The sequence below is a fragment of the Neomonachus schauinslandi genome, chromosome 7 (assembly GCF_002201575.2).
Source record: "Neomonachus schauinslandi chromosome 7, ASM220157v2, whole genome shotgun sequence".
Lineage (NCBI taxonomy): Eukaryota > Metazoa > Chordata > Mammalia > Carnivora > Phocidae > Neomonachus > Neomonachus schauinslandi.
Window position 1 is genome coordinate 20,316,033 of NC_058409.1, and position 19,560 is coordinate 20,335,592.

The 19,560-nt window shown below is 35.3% G+C and overlaps 1 protein-coding gene across 2 annotated transcripts in view; it reads left to right on the top strand.

Moving 5' to 3' along the window:
* The window catches only part of SLC12A2 (solute carrier family 12 member 2), a 100,980-nt gene that overhangs the window by 58,707 nt on the left and 22,713 nt on the right, over positions 1-19,560 (top strand). For both annotated transcript variants that reach the window (XM_021702155.2, XM_044917091.1), the window contains exons 11-17: positions 4,084-4,191; positions 5,455-5,578; positions 6,695-6,796; positions 8,156-8,311; positions 9,596-9,695; positions 14,075-14,186; positions 15,955-16,095. In XM_021702155.2, the coding sequence (XP_021557830.1) occupies positions 4,084-4,191; positions 5,455-5,578; positions 6,695-6,796; positions 8,156-8,311; positions 9,596-9,695; positions 14,075-14,186; positions 15,955-16,095 (843 nt within the window). The remainder of the gene's footprint in view (positions 1-4,083; positions 4,192-5,454; positions 5,579-6,694; positions 6,797-8,155; positions 8,312-9,595; positions 9,696-14,074; positions 14,187-15,954; positions 16,096-19,560) is intronic.

Below are 19,560 nucleotides of genomic sequence, written 5' to 3' on the forward strand. Positions count from 1 at the left end.
AAAATTAAAGATTTTGATTCTAGTGTTTTTACAGTTTAGTGTAAACATAAACAGAATAATTGAGAGTTCACTGTATTTTAGACCAATATACATTTTATGTAGAATACTTAAATTTTGTAATAAATTTGTGACTTAATTTTTAATGGTTTTTTTTTTTCATTTTGTGTTTTAAGCAATTGACTGCATTTTCATTGGTTATAAATATTGAACCCAATTATGTAATAGAAGTTTGTTTGTTCTAGTCACAAGACCTAGGCATAGTCGTAGGAATGAAAGAAAGTATTCATATCCAGCTAATGATTCAGGCCAGTTCTGACATTGATATTGTGTATGAAAAGCACAAATGTTGATCTCTTCCCAGTGACTGAAAATGCCAATCAGATTTCTGTGTTGTTACCTTAAAATACAAAAGTGTGCTGTCTTTATCAAGTCTAGTATGGACTCATTAAAGCAAAGAGGAGTTTGGTTTACGTAAAGCTGCTTTTCTAATATAACTAAAAAACTTTTTAAAACAATTTTTAAATGCTTTGTAAAGTGAAACTAAATAGAAAAAAAATCCTGAAAAATGCAAAATGCTTGTCATTTGGAGAATGAAGAATGGTGCATAGAACGTATCTGAGGGGACTGTAAGTTGGAATATGATCATGAAGTCTATACAAAGCCACACTTGATCACACTGTTTTGCATGTAATTGACTTTTCATACTTCAGGAGGAAAAGTGATTTGGGTTGCCTTACTTGTCTTAAATTTTTAATTTTACATATATAGTCTTAATGTTTCTGAATATAGTTCTATATTTTAATGTCCCCTGAAACCTTTGACTCACCATTGCTTAATAAACAAAGTGTGAGCTTCTTTGCTCTGCCAGTCAAAACCCTTCATACCCAGACTTATATCCCACAGCCTTCTATCCATACTGAACTCCAGTGGTTGAATGTTTGTATACATACACATGCATACATGCTTACCCTACTTTCTTGGGGTGGTTTTGTTTTGTTTTGTTGCTTCACTCTTCTGGGAATGCACCTGCTTTTTTCTTTACATTTGTCCAAATCTGCCTGCTTTCAAGGAGACCAGTTCCATGAAGATTTTCTAAACTACAGGTCATCAAACACACACACACACACACACACACACACACACACCCCCCCCCCCCCCCCCCCCCCTTCCGTACGGAATCTTACCAGTCATTTTACTTGCCACTTTTCTACCTTGTATTGGACATTTGTCTTTTCTCCCCTTTACTAGAGAGAAGACCTGTGTTTTTGTTATCTTTGTTTCCACTTTGTATTCTGGACAACACTGGTGTTACCATTATTTACATTCATTATCATTGTCCTTACTACTCATATTTTATCATTAAATGGTGGAAAATGCAGAGGTTACCAAGTAGGGTAAATATATAACTACAAAACAGGAAACTTGGCAATTTCTAGAAGCATAGGATTTCGAGATGCTAAGCATGGAGCATTATTTACCTCAATTCATGGAAGAAGAGATGATGTAATAGAAGAAGAGAAAATGGAATTTTTCCCCAAAACATGACAGATGAAAAGTCACAGTTATATATAATGCTTGTGGTGTATGTTTTGCCTTAATCCAGCAGTGTATCATATTTTCTGTTCCTTGCTTTCTCTCTTCATTTATCTCCTGTCTTTGCACTAATCTTTGAGGTCATTATAGACAGGCACGGAATTTTGTGTTTGATAAGTATATGTAGCAGAAATCAAGTCTGCTCATTTTTTATCTTGGTCCATCTTGTATGTCTTTTATAATCTCCTTCCCTAAAGACAGGATTGGCAGTTCTGATCTAGTATTAATAGCTCTGTAATACAGTGATTGTGAAAAACACATGGCATATACCTAACCAAATTGTTACTAAAGGGCTGAATAGAAAATGATCTTTTCAAGATTTTTTTTCTCCTTGAAATGCTCAGAGAGGATAATACTAAGGTTCATTAAAACACTTTAGTGTATTCTTCATTTTTAACACTGGATCTTTTGAAAGATACAGGGGGAGATACTTAAATGAAACAAGGTGGGATTATGTACACTTGTAGCCAGATTGATGCACTATGGCCAGGGATTGTGCCTATAGTTAACTTTACATCTGGTTTAAAGTATAAAGTTACAGTCAAGGGTATAATAGTCACTAACACCTTAAAACCATATTTCCTTTATCTCCTTGGTGTCAGTTGGCACATTGTCTTGGTCAATAAGTAGGGATGCCTGGGTAGCTTGGTCAGTTAAGTTTCCAATCTTGATTTTGGCTCAGGTCATGATCTCAGAGTTGTGAGATGGAGCTGGCTTAAGATGGAGGCTGCTTAAGCTTCTCTTTCTCCCTCTCCCACTCCCCCCACTTGGGCACACACGTGCTCTCTCTCTCTCAAATAAGTAATCTTAAAATATATGTATAATATATATTTATGAAGACTATAGATATATATATTTAGGAATTTTATATATATACGTATATATGAAGTAAATCTCCTGAGGAAGGAAGGAATTTAGGTGATGGTCACTGTTCACTACTGGTGAAATTTATAATGGATGGGTCAAGTTGACAGTACCTGAATCCACCAGACATGTTTTCCACCTCAATTTTATTTTTTCACAGTTTTCAAAAATGTGAAGGGACAGTGCAGTGAATACCTGTATACCTACCCCTTCTCTTAAATTTACTATTTGTTTATATTTTACCCCATTGCTTTATCTTTGTGTATATATATATATATTCTTTTATTTCACTTAAGCAATTTAATGTTGACAGAATACTGTTATCGAAATGTATATTCTATCTTCATCTTTCCCCACTTGTTTCAGTAATGTCCCTTTCAGCTATTTTTCTTAGATCCAAGATACAATCTAGGTCATGCATGGCATTTAGTTATTATTTTAAAATCCTTTAATCTAGGACTTTCTAGCCTGCCTGTTTTAATCTTCCAGGACATTGATATTTTAAAGAGTCCAGGCAAGTTACTTTGCATTTTGCTCCTCAGTTTGGATTTAGCTGGTTGTTGTCTCATGATCTAAGTGATCAATTCATTTTTTTTAAACTTCATTAGGGAAATATTTGAACATGTGCAAAGATCGAAAAGCAGTGTAATGTACCTAGCATATCAAGCACAATCACCAATGCTTGTATTTTATTTATAACTTCCTACGTCCCAGATTATTTAAAGACCAGTCATAGACTTAGATCATTTCAGGTAGAAATATTTCCACATTTAGCTCTAATATTTAAGGTCTCTTTTTAAAAAGAAAAAACATAACCACAGTACAAATCTACTACCTTAATGTCAAAAAACAAAAACAAAAAAACAGAAATAAAGAACCTACCTGACAGAAGTGTATTGTACCATCTTGAAATATTCCAGCCAGAAAACTTGTATTTCAGTCTGATGACCTGTCTCGGTCTATCAGTTGACTAGAAATACAGAAGTGAGAGCAGCAGGTTAAATAACAGAAGTTGGAGGTGCAGTCAGCAAAATCCAGAGTGTGAGGCTTCTATAGGACAATGACCTAAAAGTAATAAAATGTAAAGGAAACAGTGAACCTGTGGATTGAAAAAGACTTAAGAGACATATCAACCAAATTTAATGTGGAGTCCCTTTGTGGATCTTGATTTAAACAAACTATTTAAAAAGGTAAGAAAAGATGGACAGCTTGGGGGAATTTGAATGCTGATAGGATATTTGGTGATGTTAAGGAATTACTTTTCAAACTGTGATAGTGGCTTTGCAGTTAGGATTTTTTAAAGTGCTTACGCTTTAGAGGTACATACTGAAACTTTTATGCATTAAGTGATATCTGGGGTTTGACTCACAGTGACGTGGGGATTGGTTCATTATGCTATTCTCTCTGCCATTGTATGTCTTTGAAATTTTACCAAATGAAAAGATTGAAGGTGAGGGTTCGTGGTAAATCTGTTGCAGAAATTTGTAACGCGTAGAGCCTATTATTCCTGTTCATTATTATAATATTTCCCTGATATTAGTCTCCTTCATTAGCATAATAAAGATGTATTGTGAGTTTTTTGAGTGGTTTGTAAGACTTAATTTTCCATTTTTGTCCCTTTTTAAGGTAATGAGCATGGTGTCAGGATTTGCACCATTAATTTCTGCTGGTATCTTTTCAGCCACTCTTTCTTCTGCATTAGCATCCCTTGTGAGTGCTCCCAAAATATTTCAGGTAGGTATTTTCACATTACAGGCTTTATTGAAGGGGAATTTATGGTAATACATTTCATTTTGGGATTGTTAATTTTTTCAGATTATTTGTTTACCTCATAGGTGTTTATGATTTATACACATGTATCTCAAGCCAGATATGTTTAACTTTGTGTGTTTGAATGTGAATGTTTCTGTTTATATAAACTCTAGTGCATTTACCTACTGTCAGGGTGTAGTCCTTGAGTTGTCTTTCTGGAAGTGGTGATGGATTTTTGCTTTTTTCGACACATTCTCGTTGCTCAAAGTTTTCTAATGTCTCACCAAGAATAAGGAATGCATTCCAAGCATAAATCAGAAGAATTAAAGGATCTTGTCCCTCTTAGCATGATGTCAGTCTTTATGTTTTACTTTACAAATATTTCAATGCCTACCATATGCCACACGTTGTGTTAACTACTCAGGGTAGAAAGATGAATAAGGTAGACATTATCTCCCTTTAATGAGCATTAGATAAACAGCTGATACTGAATAGGAAATACTTTTTATTACTGAGTCCAAAAATGAAATGTTGATTCTGCAGCCTTGTTCTTAATATTATAGTTGTAGGCAGTGAGTACAGTAAATGTAGAATATATTTCTTTTTTTTTAAAGATTTTATTCATTTATTTGACAGAGAGAGACATAGCGAGAGCAGGAACACAAGCAGGGGGAGTGGGAGAGGGAGAAGCAGGCTTCCCGCAGAGCAGGGAGCCCGACGTGGGACTCGATCCCAGGACCCTGGGATCATGACCTGAGCCAAAGGCAGACGCTTAACGACTGAGCCACCCAGGCGTCCTGTAGAATATATTTCTTAAAACAATTTTTAGTAAAGTTTTAACAAAAGTGGTTAAGTTTATAATTAGGATTTTTATCTGCTTTAAATCTAGGATTCAGACTTTTTTCTTAATGTAGGTCATACTTATGTCATACTTACCAAGTGTTCACATTTCTTTTATTCATGTACCTGCTTCTCTGATTTTTTTATTTTCCTGAAAGAATTTCAATATGAAGTGGGGTTAAGCAGATAAAAACTTCAGTGGTATTCTGAACCAACTACCTTTTGATGCTTGAAATGTTTGGTCTCCTTTATAGATTGTAGGTAAAGCAGTATGATATGGGGGAAGAAAGAGGAACAAGAGTTAGAAACTTGTGTTCTATTCCTGAGTAACCTATTAAAACTGTAAGGAAATCTGTATGTCTAACTGTGTTACATTTCCTTCTAATATTTACGTTTCTTCCCTAGGCTCTTTGTAAGGACAACATCTACCCAGCTTTCCAAATGTTTGCTAAAGGTTATGGGAAAAATAATGAACCTCTTCGTGGCTACGTCTTAACATTCTTAATTGCCCTTGGATTCATCTTAATTGGTTAGTCATATAAATGATGTGCTAATACAGATTTTGGAGTATTTACAGTATTAGCTCTAAACATTGAATTAATAAATTATAAACAAAACCTTACTTTGCCTAGTAAACAAAGTTAGTTTCTTTGTGGTCAATTTAAAGAATATATAGAAAGTACTGCAAATAAAAGTGCTCAGTACATATTTGCTGAAATTACTATCGTCATTAAATCCTCATGAGAGGGAACTCCTAGGTTCTTGTCCCTGAAACAAATGAGATAATAACATAAGGGAAAGGATTTCAGTGCCCCCTCCTGAAGGTACGGCCCTCACTGAGCCTCTTTTTGGCACTTTTGCCTCTGATCACAGGTGAGCTAATGAGTCTTCCACTGCTGAAGATGACAGTGGGCTTTTATTGAATGTCTGATGATACCACCATGTGTGGAAACTCTCATGTAATGCTGCTAGGTATCTATTTGGTAAGGCTACCTTGGGAGAACAAATTAGCAATGTTGAGTAAGGTTTCTCACAATCCAGCAATTCTCTTTAGGAGTATTTACCCTAAAGAAACTTGAATATATAACCAAAGAGCCATATGCAAGCATGTTTTTAGTGTCATTAATTACAATAGTGAAAAATGGAAGCAACCTGAATACCTACTAACAGAAGAATGAAACTGCAGAATAATGCTCAGAGGAGTAAAAAAAATTATTAAAATTGATTTTCATATATCAATATGAATGAATCTCTAATATAATAAATGTATCAGATCAAATTGCAGAATAATAAATATAAATATAGTGTGATATTATTTGTCTAACTTTTAAAATACCCAAAATGGGACTACCTAATAATGTTTGTGGACTATATATGTTTTTAGTAAAACCATATAATATCATTGGAAAAAATACACCAACTTTGGAAGAATGAGGTATAAAGGGTTTCAACTATGGACCTAAGGTTTGATTCCTGAAAAGTAAAGTATACAAACTATATCTGACAAAGTATAAGTATTCATTAAGTCTGAATGGTGGAAAAGGGGGTATTCCTAAGGCTGTCATCTAAAGGTTTAAAATAATTTCATTTTTTAAAAAGTCAAAAAGTAGTGTGTCAGTAAATATACCTCATGTTTCTTTTGCAGCTGAGCTGAATGTTATTGCTCCAATTATCTCTAATTTCTTCCTTGCATCGTATGCATTGATCAATTTTTCGGTGTTCCATGCATCACTTGCAAAATCTCCAGGTGATTTTCCATTTTTAAAAAATTTTGTAAATGCACTAATGTCTTTGATTTTAGGGAAAATAAGACTTTAACACGTTTTAAAAGATAGGTATTGTGAGTGTTTAGCCCATTAATGCTCAGTCAGCTCTTACAGTTGAGTCAAATTAACTGTGTTTTCAAAGATCTCTTTATCATGATGTTTCCCAGTAATGTACTGTTTCTTGTCTTAGAAGCGTGTAAGAGTGTTAATCTCAAATTTTGACTAACACTTTGAAAGAATTATTGTGCTTTTCTTTCCCTGTTTTTATTTATTTAGCTGCTTTCTGTTTCAAGTTCTGAGAACATTATTTTGGTATAGCTAACCTGCCCAGATGAATATTTTCGACACTATAAGTTTGTAGAGTTCTATTATAAAGGGTCTCTTGCAACTGGAGAAGTGCCTCGTATACTTTTATTGAGGGGTTTTTGTTATTAATCATAACAGTTGGACATCAGGGAAAGAATTGAAGGAGCAAAAAGCACTTTTCCTTCTAAGGACCCAAAAGCCTCTCAGAACTTTAAGAATATAAATTTCAGAGGTGTCTTTGTGGCTATGAAGGGCAGCACAAGGGATGCTTGTACTGGCCTCTTATCTTGGCTGTATTAATAACAATATCCTGGTTGTGATATTATAGTATCATTTTGCAAGATGTTATCATTGAGGGAAATTAGGTAAAAGGTTCCCCAGAATTTCTCTGAATTATTTCTCATAACTTTGTGTGAAATTTAATTTAAAAAAAGAATATAAAATATATTAAATTATGATTTAAAAATATTTTTTGGCTATGGAATGAAAACTTTAAAACATGGTCTTCAGCATTTTTTTAGAGTGAGCTTAATTCTTAAATACTTCACTGAAGGTAAGTTTCTATACTCAACTGTTAATTTTTCTAGCAGGTTGATCAACTTCTAATAATTTTCAAGAACATTCTGTTTGAACTCTTCCATATATTCATTAGAATATGGGTATGTCTTATGCTAAAAATCCAGAACATAAAACCACACTACTAAGGGCTGTATTTGAAAACTTCTTTCAATTTTTTGTACTTTTTAACCATTCATTAAGATACACTGATTTAAACTTTTTTTTTTTTATGAAGAGTTTATTGAATACAGAAACTAGTAACATAGAATAAAACAGAAGTAAATAGATGGGCTCTCTTCATGGCCTTCAGAAATTGTGCTCAATAATGCTCTATGACTTTACTGTCATACATTAGCCTTATACTTGTTTAAAGCAACCACAAAGAAAGTTATTTTGTGCATACCTATGTATCATTGTCTAAAGCAGATAAGGTCTTTGAGTGACTTTGATGTCTCTATTTTATTTGTGATTGTTAGGGTGGCGTCCTGCATTCAAATACTACAACATGTGGATATCACTTCTTGGAGCGATTCTTTGTTGCATAGTGATGTTCGTCATTAACTGGTGGGCTGCGTTGCTAACATATGTAATAGTCCTTGGGCTGTATATTTATGTTACCTACAAAAAACCAGGTCAGTAGTTTTTTACATTTATTATGTAGATTTATTATGTATATTCAAGCTAGAAAATATCTAGAAGTTCTTTGTGGCTTTTCATATTTAAACATCATCTTTTGTGTACTTGAAAGGTGCTTTGTAAAACCTAAAATACCTCATTTCCAAATACATGTAGTTTTAGTGAAAATGATTACCACAGGGCTTTATTCTCTGGAATTCCTACTTACCCATAAATTAGATTTAACTAATCCTACTTGCAGAAAAATGACAAATTTGTATTATTAACATGTCGGTGGCCTCAATATACTTTAAAATTTTCCTTGAAAGGGTTAGACTTAGTGAAATAGCTCTTGTAGTAGCTGTTAGCCTAATAAACATGTGTATTACTACTGCAGTCTTAGCACCTGCTGTATAGTAAGTACCACAGAATGTATGGTATATTAGAAAGACGTAGTATCTTCCCTAATTTGACAAAGGTATTTTTAGCTGGAAAATAGTTAAAGATTACCCAGAAGGTGTCACACTGATAACTCTTGGGTGTATCTCCACAGAAGACAATGATACTCAGGTATGTTGGGATTGATCCAGTATAGTATGGTGACCTCTAACTCTGAGGGAAGAACCAGTGAAAAAGGTTTAACAAGTTTGGGCCCCAAAAGAATAGTTTAGGGAGAAATTACGAGAGTGGTTGCAGTGTAGTCGTGTGAAACTGTGAGGAAACATTTTGTAATCCAGATATGACACAATGAGGTTTTGGATAAGAGTGCTGGCCTTAGAAATGAAATGGACAAAGAAGGTAATGTTTTAACCATCTTAGAAACAATTATTTCTCTAAAATAACAAATGTCTAAAATCATATTTGGTGCCCAGGCTGTTTATTCAATATAAAGTGAAATTTGCCTGTTCAAATAACTTAACTGTTAAGCACTATAAATGGTACTTTCAGAGTTCTGAAATCTTTCAGTCAGAGAGCTGCTTCTTTCCCATTAGACCTCTGCCTATATAAACAATAATTTTAAAATTATTTGTGGAACTTTGTGAGTTGCATGCACAGCATGTCTGCAGCCCTGTCACCTTCGTTTTTTGTACATTTTGCTTTAAAAGCAATTACAGTTCAGATTAGCATTTTCATAGTGTCATGCTATGGACTTGAACTATCGAAAGTTCTGAGTACATTGGTTTATTTTAGCAGTTGATTTTTTAGATATGAAAGCACTGTTTACTTCTCTGTGTCTCAAATTGGTTATTGATTGTTGGTTAATATTGGTGTGTTGCTGCATGAACACTGTCTTCCCACAGATGTGAACTGGGGATCCTCTACACAAGCTTTGACTTACCTGAGCGCACTACAGCATTCGATTCGTCTTTCAGGAGTGGAAGACCATGTGAAAAACTTTAGGTGAGCAGTAAGGTAACATAGAATCGTTGGTCGTAGGTGGCAGTCAGTTCTTTACTTACCATTCAGTAACATTTTTGTATGCTGCTATTTCATGAGAAGTTTCCTGAAAGCATAGATTATTGTTTTTTGTTTTGGTTGGACTTTGGTTGGACAGTTTATTCAAAAATAAGGAGAAGATTTCTTATCAAAAGTTGACAAAGAGGTGAATTATCTAACTTACCAAAATGTTATGAGAGTGAAAGTGTTCAAAGTCTCCCATTTGAAGGCTTTTAAGCGTCAGCTCTCATAAAGTGAACAGTTTCTTCCCCCTGTGGCCATTGAAGTTCTGTAAGTATTGTATACCTACTAAGTAGAGGCAAAGTTAATTTGCCATCAGTAAAAACCTTTTGCTTTGCTTTGTCATAGGAATGGGAACATTGAAAAGATATAGTTTAGCTTTTTAAATCTTTATCAGAATTACACATAAACATAGTTGAGAGAGGAAAAACTTGGGTTCGTCATGAAAATCCACAATTGCCCAACTTCTTGTGTCCCTCTTTGTGATATACCACAGGCAACCACTTCGAACTCTTCGCTGATTCATTTAGTAATTACTTGATATTCCCAAACATCATGGTGGTTTTGCTCTACTTTGGATGTTTTAGGCCTTATCTCTTGATGTCCTTCCTTCATCCACATATGGTGGCTCACGCATGCACTCTTCCCTTTATCCCATCCTCACAGTATCTTTTATGTCATTATTTTGATTAGGCCGTACTTCATATTTATGTTTTTATAACGTTTTAAAATGATTCCCAGCTGAGCCATGTAGTAAATTATGATTGCTTTTTCTTTCCTGTACAGCCTTCTTGTTTCCTCTGGAGCCATTTTTTCTTTCTTTCTTTCTTAACTTAATATGTATCACCATCTCATCTTCACCAAACTTAGCAAAAGATGTTGTTTTCTGAGCTTCGTAGTTTCTGTTTCTTTGAAGTGTCTTTCTCACTCTTTCCTGTTTCTTTAACTTGGGTTCTTAGATTTAGCCTTGTCTGAAGTAATTGTGGTCCATGGCCCGGGAAATGCTGCACTGGTAGGTGGGGCTTGTCATTGAAGCCCTTCATGTAGATTAATATGGCTTTACTGGTTCTTTGAGAAATTTAAGTCATCTTGAAGACTTTCTTTTTTTGATATGATTAGATTGCCCAGAAAAGAGTATTTTAATATTCTGCTTGTTGATAAAAGTCCTGGCTACCAGAGTTCATAGTCAGGTGGGAAAGGAGGTCGGGAATCTCTGGATTCAGTGTGTAAATGTTTTCTCACTCTCCCCTGATGAAAGTAGCTGTTTTTGCGCTTAGGTGTTGCTGGTGTCTCACAGACCAGAAGCCGCCTTCTTTTTTTTTTTAATTAAAAAAAATGTTTTTAATTGAAGTATAGTTGACATATAATACTGAATTAGTTTTAGAGTCACCTGGCTGGCTCGGTGGGTAGAGCATGATCTCAGGATCATGAGTTTAAGCCCCATGTTGGGCATAGAGTTTACTTAAAAAAAATAATAAAAAATTTTTTAAAAAATTTTAAAAATTAAATTAGCTTAAGGTATACTACATAGTGATTTAACCATTATATACGTGATGAAATGCTCACCATGAGAAGTGTATTATATTATTATCAACTATTCCCGGTGCTATACTTTTCATCCCCAAGACTTAACATTATAACTGGAAGTTTGTACCTCTTAGTCCCTTTCACGCATTTTGCTCATCTCCCCAATCCCCTTCCCTTTGGTGACCATCAGTTTGTTTATATTTATGCATCTGTTTCTCTTTTTGTTGTTGTTGTACTAGTTTGTTCTCTGAGTCTGTTTCTCCCTTTGTTGCTGTTTGTTTTCTCTTATTTTTTAGACTCCACATGTAAGTGAAATCATATGGTATTTGTCTTTGTCTGGCTTATCTTCCTTAGTATAATACCCTCTAGGTTCATTCATGTTGTCGCAAATGGCAAGATTTCATTATTTTATATGAACAAGTAATATTCTGTTGTGTATATATATACATATAATCACACCACATATTTTTCATTCATTTATCTATCACTGAATACTTAGGTTTCTTCCATATCTTGACTATTGTAAACCACATTGCAATAAACATAAGGGTGCATTTATCTTTCCCAATCAGTGTTTTCATTTTCCTCACGTAAATACCCAATAGTGAAATTACTGGATCCTATGGTACTTCTCTCTTTAAGAATTTTTTGAGGAACCTCCATACTGTTTTCCATAGTGGCTGCATCAATTTACATTTCCCAAACACCAGTGCATGAGGGCTTCCTTTGCTCCACATCCTCACTTACTTTTTGTCTTTTTGGTACTAGCCATTCTGAGTATTATGAGGTGATACCTCATTGTGGTTTTGAGGCCCTTTCTGGCAAATAAGCCCTAGCCTAACAGAATTGGGGAAGGACAGAGATACTTGTTCATCATAGTGATGGAAATGATTTGGTTCTATCTAGTGTTTTCTTGTGCAGAGTTTAAACCACTGTTTCTTACTTTGGTCTCTTTAATACATGGCCCTTTCCTCTTCCAGAGGCACCTATTACATCTAACTTACAGGCATTTTGGTGATTTTTTTTTTTTAGGCATAAAATCAGGTAGCTTCACAGCTTTCTCATTGGCTTTATGATTTAGCCTCTTCCTGATTTGTCATATCCTTTCTTGTTCTTCCATCTGCTTTCTGGCTTTCAGTATTTCCATACTACTGTGTTTTCTCCTGTTCATATTTTTGTGGGTTTTATACCTTAAAAATCCCATTATATGATGGCATTTTTTGAGGAAGGAGTTAAAATGAAACAGACGTTTACACTCTGTCATCGTTACTCGTTGTCATCTCTAATATATTTCATGCCATACTTTTTTGGCATGATACAACTATACCAAATTAAGCCTTTGTGGTATATTTACCATTTAGTAAAGATAGGGACTACAAGTTATTTAACTGTAGTATAGGTTATGTTAAAGTGTACGTTAAACTACCATTAAAACAAAAGCTGAATTATGCACTGGTTCTACGAGATGGACATCATCGTTACGTGTGGATGGTTTATGGCGGGCGGATTTGCTGCATTTGCTCACATTCCCTGTATCTTGTCAGTCTGCCATTTCCTAGCAGGTGTTTTTGTCCATGTGGTCAAAGTCATCCCCACATCCATGGCATAGCTTACAGGAAAGGGAAACAAAGTGTGGAGGGTAGCCAGCTTCCTTTTTGGAGGAAGTGGGCTGTAAGTCGCTCAGAGGGTCAGTTGTAAGCTACCAGGCAGGCTAGGAATTATGTAATTTCTACGTGGGGAGCTGTTTAACCTGCTAAAGCGTAGATGGGGAGGCTGAGCAGTCTGGGCCATAGAGGATGATGTCATGTTGGATTCCCCCAAAGCCATTCTCCCAGACAGGACTGGTTTTTCAGATAGCTTGCTAAAATTCTGAATAGGTTAGTTTTTGTTTTGTTCTGTTTTTTATGGTCTTTATTCAAGTTTTCATGCTTGTTTTATGATGTTAGGAACTACCCTAACATTTAATTTAGTGGTTAAGTCAAATTTTAGTTTACTTTTTGTTAAAGTTTATTTTAATTATATAAAGTCTTGTTTTAAAGAATTTTTGGTAATGTTTGAACTTATAAAGTGGATACTCAAATATTTTTTCAGAAAATAACATTGATCTCCATTTCTAGTCAGCTAAATCAAGAGTTAAGAATATGTGAAAGTCATGCCACTATCTTGTGTCTACAAAGGCAATTGAATTTAGTTTTGATTTTCACCATAATTAATTAGAATTAAAACTTTTACTTCAAATAGAAACCTTCACATCAACTGTAATGATTTTACTGATATGACAGTTGCCATTAAAATTAAGCTAGATTAGAGAGAGCTGATATTATGAAGTAGAAATCACTATGATGTGATCAAGCCAAGAAGGAAGGTGACCTGTTTGTACATGAAGGGAAGGCCATGCTCTTAGGAAGTTTTGTGAACTCTGTGAAAGGACTGGAATATTTATTACCTTTAGAAGATGAAAAGATGTTTACATATATTTAATATATTTTAACTATTATGTGTCTTCCTGTAATACCTACCAGAATCTTGATGTATAATATTACCTATTATTTTAGAAGGACATTTTGCATGATGTTAGGTCCAAGAAGTTTTTGTTTCTGCGTTTCTCATATACTAAGAAACCCTGGTTAAAAGTCCTCTTCTTTTGAGAATCCTGTGGCCTACGTCCTGAGGACAGTTGCATAAAGGAGATTCTAGTGTAATAATACATTCTTAAGAGAAGCAACTTAAAAACGTCCATGTTATCAAAAATCTAAACTTCTCTAATTTTGTTTTATTTTTTAATCTTAAATTAGGCCACAGTGTCTTGTTATGACAGGTGCTCCAAACTCACGCCCAGCTTTACTTCATCTTGTTCATGATTTCACAAAAAATGTTGGTTTGATGATCTGTAGTCATGTACATATGGTAAGTGTTTGTATTGTTTTTTTTTATATTAAAACATTTTTTGCTCTGTGTATATAATTTGTAATTTGTGGGGCTTTCTAGGTATGAAACGATTTGACAAGATAAATCTGTTGAGTTTGTTCGGGGTTTTTTTTAAGTTAGTTATTTTCTTCAAAATATTATCGCCTCTATACTGTCTCAAAACTTCATTTTAGAAAAGATTTTAGAATTTTAAATCTTCGTTCTTTTTCTTATTTATTATGAGATTTTGCCAAACTATATTCCTCTTATAGAATGGTTTGGCTAAGAAAAGTGGCTTCTTGATAACTAAGGAATCTAAATGATATACAGTGTGTGTATTTTCTTACTAATATTTCTCATACTGTTCTGAGAACACTGGGAACATTTACTACCCAAAGAAAAAAGAGGTTCGAGGAGGTAGATGAATGGTGATAAATATCTAGCATCTAGTACATAAGAAGAGCAGAGTAAATGCTGAATTTCCAAGTTTGAACACTGTTAATTGCCTGTTCATTTGTGTTTTAACCATGAGTACTAACATTACTAAAAATAGTGGTAAGCGTCTGCCTTCGGCTCAGGTCATGATCTCGGGGTCCTGGGATCGAGCCCCGCATCGGGCTCCCTGCTCCTTAGGAAGCCTGCTTCTCCCTCTCCCACTCCCCCTGCTTGTGTTCCCTCTCTCGCTGTGTCTCTCTCTGTCAAATAAATAAATAAAATCTTTAAAGAAAAGTAGTGGTAAACATTTCACCCAAAGGTAGTTTTCTATTTTTGGCATCTTGGCTATTGAAAAGAATTGCTAGATGATGGGTCACCTGTTCTGCATGAGAAATTGGAGTATTTGTCAGATTAGCTTTTGTCCCAAACTGTTTTGTTCATCTCATTAGAAATGTGTGTTGGATGCTCCATGTCTCAGCTCCTGCTAGAGTTGATCTTCCGCTTGTATAGTCACAAAGTCAAAGTCGCGTCTGGCCAAGAACATGGACACACTGGCCCCGGGTCCCCCATAGGACTGGTAGAGTTTTTCAGTTTGTTTGCAAGTTGATCAGTTCAGGTTGGGGTTTTGACCGCAGGAAATTACAAATGGGGCAATTTTCCTACCAGGAAAAACAAACTGTATTTGTCCTTTACTTTTTCACAAACAAGGCGTACTTTTAAACCTACTTTTAGATTTTTGCTTTATATACATTTGCATATAACACATTTTATGTGTTGCTTGCAAGGATCAAAATAGAATTGCAAGTTGAAAATCTCATTTCCTTAATTCTGTTCTTCATCATTTAACAGAAGTATGAAGGAAAAAATGCATTTATATTTTACAGCAAACTTGCATTTTCAGTGATATTTTCAGGTTCCTGAGAATTAATAACTCAGACATTGGGGACAAATGAAAAATAAGCTGGGAAACTTTTTGTAGAAAAACAGAAGGCTCTTATTTTTCTCCATGTGATCTCTTCTCCATTTTCAATAAATTCTAATTTCGCTCATTTACTTAGTGTAATGAAAACTTCCTATTTATATTTCAGTATGTATTTCTTCATCTTCTTTTCTCCCTTTTCTGCTGCCTCCTGTGCCTTAACTGTTCCATTAACCCTATCTTGTCATAATCTACTGAAAGAATTCATTGACATGAAAATGAAGTGTTGTTGTCCTACTTCTTTCCCATCCCCAAGGTTTAGGCACCTTGTTTAAGCTAGTGTAATGGTGATTTTCTTAAGCGTGGACTGCATTATCTTTCAGTTAAAGGCATTATTAATATTCTTCTCCAAAGGGGCCTCGAAGACAAGCCATGAAAGAGATATCCATTGATCAAGCCAGATATCAGCGGTGGCTTATCAAAAACAAGATGAAGGCTTTTTATGCTCCAGTACATGCAGATGATTTGAGAGAAGGTGCACAGTATTTGATGCAGGTAAATACGTTACACCTTTCAAATAACAAAATTTGAGTTTTGTGTAAGCTTTAAAACCGTTTGCCTTCTAGGTGTCATTCTTCATATTAATAAAAATGGTATATCTTTTCAAATATCTTTATTACTACTAAGATTTGTGTAATCTGAGCGCTTAAGAGACTATAGAGATAATGTGCTGTTGGCTGACAGGGGAAAACCTGTCTGGAAATTACCTTAGCCTGTTTCCCTAAGGTATTTCCCCCTCATTTTCTGCTGCTATACCTCACTGGGTTTTTTTGTTTTTTGTTTTTTAAGTGTTAAGTAATGGCAGTCCTTATGTAATTTTTTTAAAATTCTAGTTCCTTACTGTATTTTTCACTATTTATTTACTAAACATAGACTTCACTTTCAGTTTTGTGTATGACACAGTAGTTACATGGGATTTGGAATTAGTCCTGGATTTAAATGCTAGCCCTGCCACTTCCTTATTATGAATTTTTGCTGAGCAAGTTACTCAACTTCTCTGAAACTTAATTTCCTCAGTCAGCCCTAAAGGTTGTGGGAAGAAATAAATGGACTGAGACAGTATTTGCCATCCTATTTTTTTTTTTTTTAAGATTTTATTTATTTATTTGACAGAGAGACAGCGAGAGAGGGAACAAAGCAGGGGGAGTGGGAGAAGGAGAAGCAGGCTTCCTGCCGAGCAGGGAGCCCTATGTGGGGCTCGATCCCAGGACCCTGAGATCATGACCTGAGCCGAAGGCAGACACTTAACGACTGAGCTACCTGGGCGCCCCTTGCCATCCTATTTGTGTAGGAACCCCTTTCTTCAAAGGAAAGCTTCACTAGAAGGCCATTCACTGTGCTAATTGTGGAGTTGCTTTGTTAAAGCAGACGTGGGAGGCTCAGAGTGCTGTCATCTGTGCCCCTTCCGTTTGAATGTTTCATGTTTCTCACACTTGACAAGCATGAGGGTAAGAATATCTTAGGTGATCCTCAAGAATAATAAGGGATGGAAGTGGGCTTTCTTTGGCAGATATAAAGCCTTATCATAAACTACCATAATTAAGACATAGTGGTATTAAAGTAGTGATAATTAGATTAATGAAACAAAACAGGAGAAAAAGAGCCACTCATATAGGAAATTTAATACATGACTGAGGTAGCATTAAATCCAGGATGGTCTGGGACAATTATCTGTGTAAAAAAATAATGTAACAGATCCTTACAAAGACTACACAAAAACTATTTCCAGATGGATTAAGGAATATGAAAGGCAAATTTTTAAGCTACTAGAAGAAGATACAGAATACTTTTATGACTTGGACTAGGGAAGGATATTTTAAAATGAGACAGAGAAAGTTGAACTCTGAAGAAGAGATAAGTTATTCTTTAGTTAAAATTTAGAACTTTGTGCTTCTTAAAACAAAACAAAACAAAACAAAAAACCATGAAAACAAAAAAGGAAGCCAGGGCCAGAGAGACAACATGTTACTAGCAAATGAATATGGCCCAGAATACGTAAAGAAAGAGTGTCAGTCAGTAAGAGGGGTAAAAAAAGGAACAAAAATAGAGGAAAAGAAGAGGAGACATAAATGGCAGAAGTAAAAATCAAAACCACAATATGCGTGTACTCCATGCTCACTAGACTGACCAGAGTTTGGTCTGCCACTTCCAAGTGCGGGGAGCAGCGAGAGCACTGGGCATCTCTGCACCGCTGGAATAACATAGATGCATCAACCATTTTGGTCAGCAGCCTGGCAGTGTGCTGCAACTTTGAAACTGGGCATCCTAGGATATGCCGTTCTTAACATGTGTACCTTGGAGAAAGTTTCACATGCGTAAAGAAGGTTGTCTGAAACTGCGGAGCAGCACTGTAGTAGTGACAAAGAACTGGAAGGAACTTCAAACACCATCAGTCACAGTTTTAAAGATCATGGTATAATCATGCAGTGGAATTCCACATAGCAACAGGGATAAACCTCAAAAACAAAAAGCCTTGAGGGGAATAGCAAGCTAAAAGATAGGAACGATATGGAGATGCTATAAAATTTAAATCTATATAAATTAAAAATGTATACGTATGTATGCCTAAATAATGGAATACATGGTAAAAATACAAAGGGGGCAGGAGAAGGAAACATAGGGTGTTTGAAGTGTGTTTGTCATGTTTATTTTCTTTAGGTAGTGGGTGTGTGATTGATTATTCACTTTTCTATGCAAAATTTTTATTTTTTCAAGTAAAATCCTACCTCTGGTCATAAGGTTGTTTCTAGTGGGTAAATCTTACTTGCTTTTGTACAATTTATAGGAACATTTCTGTTAACATTTCTTTACTATGTATTTAATAAATGTTATGTTGGAAATGAAGGAAATTACTTCCTTAGAGCAGTGATTCCTAAACTTGAGCATGCATCAGAATCACCTGATGGACTTGTTAGAACAGACCGCTGGGCCCCACCTTTGGAATGATTTAGTAGGTCTGCAATGAGTCCTGAGAGTTTGCCGTTCTGTAACTTGACAGGTGCTCCTCATACAGTCCAGGTCCTACATTTCGAGGACCTCTGTCTTTAACGGTTTCTGTAGTTAAAATGACACTGCTGATGAGAGCTAGGGTCCTTTATCCCCATCACTCTCCTCCAGCTAACATGCTCAACCCAGTGGGTCTTTCAGCAGTAGGGGGCAAAGGTGGGATGCATCCAACAGTGGTATTCTGAGACTGTCCTATAAACCTGGCATGTACAAGCACTTGACAGAGATGCCCAAGAGATCGACTTTACTCTAGTGACAGAGCTATCTGTGTAAAATAAACTTACAAATAGAATTAATCACTGACATCTTGGTGTAAATTGTCATTGGCAGTATTTTTCTTTCCTTCGTATCTTCTGGAAATCTGTTACATAAAACGGCGAATGCCTCTGTGTTTGTTAGAGGTTTATAATCTTTGTCAAAATAGTTTTTGTACGTTGATTTGTTTCTTCAGTGACTTATGTTATAATCCTGGAGATGCTGTTTTTAGATGGTTTTCATGGGCTTTACTATACCTTCCTCTCTAACTTTTCATTTCTGTGTCCCTCATTTATCTAGTTACTAATGATAAGCATTTATTTATCTTTAAATTAGCATTTAAGTATCCACCTTCCACATTAAAACTTGAGATTCACTTTTTTAACAAGAGGCAGTCTTACCAGTAGCTTGCGTATTAAGGAGCCCTTTGGCAGCGACACATTAGCACTGCTGCTGACTCTGGTATGTACTGGATTTTTCATTTCTTTTTCTTTTTCTTTCTTTCTTTCTTTCTTTTTTTTTTTTCTGTTTTTAATGGCAGGAGCCACTAAACTGTCAATCCAATTTTATTTTATTTATTTATTTATTTTTAAAGATTTTATTTATTTATTTGACAGAGAGAGACATAGCGAGAGCAGGAACGCAAGCGGGGGGAGTGGGAGAGGGAGAAGCAGGCTTCCCGCTGAGCAGGGAGCCCGA